This window comes from Phaethon aethereus (assembly GCF_964289735.1).
Source record: "Phaethon aethereus genome assembly, chromosome: 1".
Classification (NCBI taxonomy): Eukaryota; Metazoa; Chordata; class Aves; order Phaethontiformes; family Phaethontidae; genus Phaethon; species Phaethon aethereus.
Genome location: NC_138575.1, coordinates 222,585,724 through 222,592,510, shown reverse-complemented (window position 1 = coordinate 222,592,510; position 6,787 = coordinate 222,585,724). Strand labels below are relative to the sequence as shown.

The 6,787-nt window shown below is 63.4% G+C and overlaps 1 protein-coding gene across 1 annotated transcript; it reads left to right on the top strand.

Annotated features, from left to right (window-relative positions):
• The first annotated feature begins 1,135 nt into the window (after positions 1–1,135).
• On the top strand, positions 1,136–4,622 carry LOC309417617 (erythroblast NAD(P)(+)--arginine ADP-ribosyltransferase-like). Its single transcript, XM_082015139.1, has 2 exons — positions 1,136–2,513; positions 2,905–4,622. Exons 1-2 carry the CDS (start codon positions 1,325–1,327, stop codon positions 2,988–2,990), a joined length of 1,275 nt encoding a protein of 424 aa, XP_081871265.1. The 5' UTR covers positions 1,136–1,324; the 3' UTR covers positions 2,991–4,622.
• Positions 4,623–6,787: the final 2,165 nt, after the last annotated feature.

Genomic DNA, 6,787 nt, shown 5'->3' with positions numbered 1-6,787 from the left:
AGGACCTTCAAGATCATCAAGTCCAACCGTTAACCCAACACCAATTCCATTGGTATCTAATGCGAAGCGTTCACGATGCACTTTAAACGTGTTACTTCTCCCGTCCCCACAAAAGAGAGATCCTTTGCTTCCTTCAAGAAGGAAATCTTAATGGTGCAGGAGTAGACGCTCCCCATGTGCCACAAGACAAGCTGGCATGAAGACGACCGGCCTCTGGTCCTCTGGTCCCCTGACAGGGATACCGTGCCATGTGGTGCCACACCGTGTTGTGTGGTACCATGCCATGCCATGCCATGTGGTGCCATGCCGTGCCATGCCATCCCAGCACCGGAATCCAGGGAGGGCTGCTGCTGCCGCTGCGCCCAGGGAGGGCAGCGTCCGACCTGGAGGATCCTGCTCCTCTCACCCCGGCTCTCTGCAGGCAGCTCGGCAGGACGAGCCCTTCTCAGGGTGGCCCCCAGCTGCCCTGGGCTTTGTCACCGCTGCCTGTCCCTGTGCCCGTAAGCACCACGACGGGGACGCTGCCTTGGCCCAGAGCCCTCCAGGCCAGAGCAGGCAGGGACCGGGCTGTCTCCAGCCATGCTGCCCGCACCCTGCCCTGCCTCCTGCCTTTGAAGCCCCTCCAAAGCCAAGAGGCTGTGGGCAGGGGCTGACCCACCGTGGATGCCCCCCGCCAGTGCCACTGACACCTCCACGCCACACGTGCCACAACCTGCCCCGTCCTCAGCAGCGTGACGGTGCGGGGTCAGTGCAAGCACTGCGTCCCGGGTCGGCGGGGCCCGATCCGGCGGCGGCTCCTGCAGGAAAAGGCAGAGCCCCCAGCGGGACAGCACCTGCACCCAGGTTATAGCAAAGGCAATTTATCCCACGGGGGTTTCCTGACCGTCCCCCGCAGCCGCGCAGCACGGCGGGAGGGGGCAGCGGCTGCTCTGGGCGCTTGGGGCAGGGGGTGGTAAAATTAACCAGGAGGACAGAGGTGGGGGCTGGATCCGGGCCCGCGCAATCCCGGCCAGGGCTGCTATAAAAAGAAAGAGCGGACGCTTCTCGCCTCTCCTGCCGGCAGCGGGCGGGCGCCAAGAGGCTGGGTGCCACGGGAGCTGGGGAGCAGCACCCCGACCCCGCGCCCACCGTGGGGCACAGGTAACACTGTGGGGATCCTGGGGGGTTTGCTCCCAGCGGGGAATGCTGCAGTCCTGTGGGCTGCGGGGGCCATGGGGCCAGGCGCCGGGGACGCCCGCCTGTCGGCAGCATTTAACACGAGTAACGGCATCGGGGTCTCGGCCGGTACCGAGAGGTTTGCCGAGCGGGGTGCCCCTGGCCAGGGATGCAATGGTGGGTGCATTCCTCCAGCCTGCCCTGCTGCTCTCTGCAGCCCCCTCCCAGGCCCCGCCGCCATCCCGGAGCTGACCCTGCTCTCGCTCCCCCACCTCCCCAGCCACTTGCGGAGGAACCGGCTGCCTCCCTGCCCACGGCACTGCGGCAGCCGGGGGCTTCCCCTGGGGCGCCTCTGCCTGACATGGAGCATCTGGTGCTGCGTTTGGTGCTGCTGGCCGGGACGCTGGCCGCCGGCAGCTCCCCGCACCGGCGAGACCTCGCCCCCGTCAAGGAGGTGGCACTGGACATGGCCCCCACCTCCTTCGACGACCAGTACCGGGGCTGCAGCCGCATGATGGAGGAGGAGCTGGGAGACCTCAACCGCACCGAGTTTGCCAACAACAGTGTCTACGCTCAGGCGTGGACATTCGCCGCCGCTGAATGGCGGAGCTGGAGGGGACGCTTGCCCCAGTCACCGGCGCTGCGGCTGGAGCAGGCGGTCGCCCTCCTGGCGTACACCCTGCAGGGTCCCCTGCACCAGGCATTCAACGCAGCCGTGCGTGAGGCCGGGCGCTCCCGCGGTGAATACCTGGGTGCCTTCCACTTCAAGGCGCTGCATTTCCTCCTGAGCGAGGCCCTGCGTGCCCTGCAGGACGCCCAGCCCCATCGCTGCCACCGCGTCTACCGGGGTGTCCGGGGCATCTGCTTCAATGCCCAGCGCCACCAATCCATCCGCTTCGGCCACTTCACCTCCGCCTCCCTCCGGAACGAGAGCACCCTGCCCTTCGGCCGGGACACCTTCTTCTCAGTGGAGACCTGCTACGGCGTCCCCATCAGGGACTTCTCCTTCTTCCCTGAGGAGGAGGAGGTCCTCATCCCGCCCTACGAGAGCTTCGAGGTCACCAACATCACCCGCGACGGGGACAGAGCCTTCATCCACCTCCGCTCCCAGACCGTGCTCAGCACCGACAACTGCGAGTTGGTGGAAGGTGATGTCCCCTCCATTGGGGTGCTGGGGAAGGGGGGCGTGGGGTGGCCCTGTCCCACCAGCTCCACCAGGAAGTGGGGATTGGGACCATGGGGAGGGCCATGGCGGGGAGGTTGCCTTCAGGTGCGTGTCCTTGCCTGTCTCCCAGCCGCTCTCCCCCAGCATTTGCAATGGGGACCCTCTGCAGCAAAGCACAACACGGCATGGCACGGTACGGTATGGCACAGCATGGTGTGATGCAGGACAGCACTGCTCAGCACGGTGTGGCATGGCATGATGCAGCACAGCACAACATGGCATAGCATGGTACGGCACAGCACGGCACAGCCCGGCACGGCACGGCATGGCACAGCACAGCATGGCATGTTGTCAGACGCACAGCACAGCAGAGCACGGCACGGCATGGCACAGCTGGGCCGCGGCGCAGAGCGTGCAGCAGCCGTGCAAACAGACTTGGTTTCTTTGGCAGAGAAGAGATGCAAGAGCCGGCCGTGCGTCTTCAGTGCAGGTGAGCCGAGAGCCCCCGCTGCAGCTCGGGGGTGACCCTGGCTGAGCCCCCTGCCCCCTGTCTGCCCCTCACTCCCCCCCTCTGGCACTCCCAGGCAGGAGCGTCCGCCAGGACCCCCCGCTCCTCGGGGGGCTCCTCCTGGCAGCCGTGGCCCTGGCAGCAGCTGCCAGGGGCCCCTGAGCCACAACAGCACCGCAGTCACGGCACCATGGCGAGGAAAAGGCGCCAGGAACAGGAGCCACCAGCTTCACCGAGACGGTGGGATGGGACAGAGCAGCAGGAGGGGCTGGGGCTATGGGGACAGCCCCACTGCAGGGTCCCGCATGGCGGCCGCCTGTGCCCAGCTCAGCCCTGCCATGGTGCCACCGGCCCCGGGACGTGTCAGCAGTGCCGGGGCAGCAGCGGAGCCTGGATGAGGCCTTTGGCAGAGCCGTGGATGGGGCTTTTGGGTGCAGCTGAGCGTGGGGTCTGTGAGGGGCTGCCCCAGGGACAGGGGCTGGCACTGACGGGGACCAGAGGGGCGCAGCAGGGCCGCTTTTGGGGGTGTCCCTGACCAGCCGGCCACTCGCCTTCCCCTGGCTCCCGGAGGAATAAAGGCTCGCTGTGGAAGCAGTGTGTCTCTGCGGGCTTCCTGCGGCTCCTTGGGCTGGGGGCAGCTCGGGGAGGCTGCAGGCAGGGTCTTCTCCAACCTCTCCACATCCCCAGCCCTCTCGCATCCAGAGCATCCCCCAAAGCATCGGCCGACGCCCCGGGTCCTGCTCAAGGGGTCTCGCGTGGGTCTCCTCCCAGCATCTCACAGCTGACACCGGGCAGCCTTGATGTGCTTTAATAAGCCCTGAGGTCCAGAGCCGGCGCAGCCAGGTCAGGCGAGTGGCCCGGGCAGCACTCCCGGCTCGGGGTGCTGGGAGCCCCCACGCACAGTGGGGCCGGCAGACGTGGGGCTGTGCCATGGGGCGGTGACACTTGGGGCAGCGGCGCTTTATGGGGCGGCACGAGGGGGCGGCGGGGGCAGCGCCGTGACTCACTGGAGCCGCCCTCGGCCCCGGCCCCGCCGGCTGGGCGCAACCGCCACCGCACTGTGTCCCCCAGCCCCTCCAGGACGTGCCCCTGGCCCCTTGCGCCCGAGGCAGCACCCCACATCTCCACGTGCCCACACGCTCGTCCCACATCGGGGGACCACCCATGACCAGCCTCGCTGCACCCCATGTGTCCCCACCCTGCCCCATATCTCCCCCATGCCCGCGGGCAAGCAGCCGTGGGCACCCCGTGTCCCTCGCGTGGGCGCTGAGCCGGCCTTGCCCCGGGGTGCTGGCAGCACTGGTGAGCGGGGGGCTTGGGGCCAGCGGGGTCACCAAGGGGCATGGCAGGCTGTGGGGGAGAGAGGTGCAGGTGAAGCCCCCCGGGCACCGAGCACCTGTGCTGGGGTGGGGGAGCCCTTGGGTGCGTGGGGGCGGCCCCAGGGTGTCCCACGACGCAGCCCCCCAGCTCCAAGGGGTGAAGGAGAAAAACCCCCAGGCACCCAGGCAGGGCTTCGCTTGGGGCTCAGCCGTGGGGCAGCCAGCGCTTGTAGAGAGCGATGAGGTCTCCCCTCAGCCTCCTCTTCTCCAGACTGACCAACCCCAGTTCCCTCAGCCACTCCTCATAACACTTGCTCTCCAGACGCCTCACCAGCTTCGTTGCCCTTCTCTGGACGTGCTCCAGCACCTCAAAGTCCTTCTTGTCATGACGGACCCAACACTGAACACAGGATTCGAGGTGCAGCCTCACCAGTGCCAAGTACAGGGGTACGATCACTGCCTTACTCCTCCTGGCCACACTATTTCTGATACAGGCCAGGATGCTCTTGGCCTTCTTGGCCACCTGGGCACACTGCCGACTCATGTTCAGCCGGCTATCAACCCGCACCCCCAGGTCCTTTTCCGCCGGGCAGCTCTCCAGCCACTCCTCCCCAAGCCTGGAGCGTTGCACGGGGTTGTTGTGACCCAGGTGCTGGACCCAGCACTTGGCCATATTGAACCTCATACAGCTGACCTCAGTCCATCCATCCAGCTTGTCCAGATCCCTCTGCAGAGCCCTCCCAGCCTCCAGCAGATCAACGCTCCCTCCCAACTTGGTGTCATCTGCAAACTGACTGAGGGGGCACTCGATCCCCTCATCCAGATCATCGATAAAGATATTGAACAAGACCGTCCCCAGTACTGAGCCCTGGGGAGCACCACTTGTGATGCTCCAACAACTGGATTTACCTCCGTTCACCAGGACTCTCTGGGGTCGGCCGTCCAGCCAGTTCTTTACCCAGCGAAGGGTAAACCTGTCTAAGCCACGAGCCGCCCGTTTCTCCAGGAGAATGCTGTGGGAGATGCTGTCAAAGGCTTTAGTAAATTCCAGGCAGACAACATCCACAGCCTTTCCCTCATCCACTAGGTACGTCACCTGGTCATAGAAGGAGATCAGGTTGGTCAAGCAGGACCTGCCTTTCATGAACCCGTGCTGGCTGGGCCTGATCTCCTGGTTGTCCTGCACATGCCCTGTGAGCACCCTCAAGATGAACCTCTCCATAATCTTCCCCAGTACCAAGGTCAGTCTGACAGGCCTATAGTCAGTCATGGAGGCAGGCTAAGCAGCTACTCAGGGCAGGTTGTGGCACGTGTGGCGTGGAGGTGTCAGTGGCACTGGCGGGGGGCATCCACGGTGGGTCAGCCCCTGCCCACAGCCTCTTGGCTTTGGAGGGGCTTCGAAGGCAGGAGGCAGGGCAGGGTGCGGGCAGCATGGCTGGAGACAGCCCGGTCCCTGCCTGCTCTGGCCTGGAGGGCTCTGGGCCAAGGCAGCGTCCCCGTCGTGGTGCTTACGGGCACAGGGACAGGCAGTGGTGACAAAGCCCAGGGCAGCTGGGGGCCACCCTGAGAAGGGCTCGTCCTGCCGAGCTGCCTGCAGAGAGCCGGGGTGAGAGGAGCAGGATCCTCCAGGTCGGACGCTGCCCTCCCTGGGCGCAGCGGCAGCAGCAGCCCTCCCCGGATTCCGGTGCTGGGATGGCATGGCACGGCATGGCACCACATGGCATGGCATGGCATGGTACCACACAACACGGTGTGGCACCACATGGCACGGTATCCCTGTCAGGGGACCAGAGGACCAGAGGCCGGTCGTCTTCATGCCAGCTTGTCTTGTGGCACATGGGGAGCGTCTACTCCTGCACCATTAAGATTTCCTTCTTGAAGGAAGCAAAGGATCTCTCTTTTGTGGGGACGGGAGAAGTAACACGTTTAAAGTGCATCGTGAACGCTTCGCATTAGATACCAATGGAATTGGTGTTGGGTTAACGGTTGGACTTGATGATCTTGAAGGTCCTTTCCAATCTTAATGATTCTGTGATTCTGTGATTCTGTGAAACTTCCATCATTTAAGAACAGTCCCCGGGGACAGATCACCTGGGGATCGTGTGGAATCTGAGTTTAAACTACTGAAATTCTCCAAAGATGTTACAAAATGACCTAAGCAGCTGATCTTACCTTGGAGGGTGGAGACAGACTATGGGCGATGGAGACAGGCTAAGCAGCTCCTCAGGGCTGCTTCTAACCCTGACTTTCTGCGGCTGTGTGTGTAGCGTGAGAGATGTTTAAGACTGTTTTAGACGCTTGTACATCTGACCAAGTAGCACAAAAATAGGACATTTCACTCTGATGCTCAGTCGCATGTGATTCTTGCCGGTACTTGTTACAGGTCTGAAATATCGGCCATGCAATGGCAAGGCTTGAAACATAAACCTGACCCAAGTTGTTTCCGTAAGAATATTGAACAAACATGCAGAAAAGCACAAGGACTTCTCTCATAATTCACCCGAGACAGGGCTACCCTTGGGTGTTGCACAGCTCTGCTCCAGACAGGGCGTCTGCATTTACTTATCCTCATTTTAAACCGGTAGATTGATTTTTCCACAAGAAAATCCCCCGTCTAAGCAAGCCCCACTCGTCAGCACA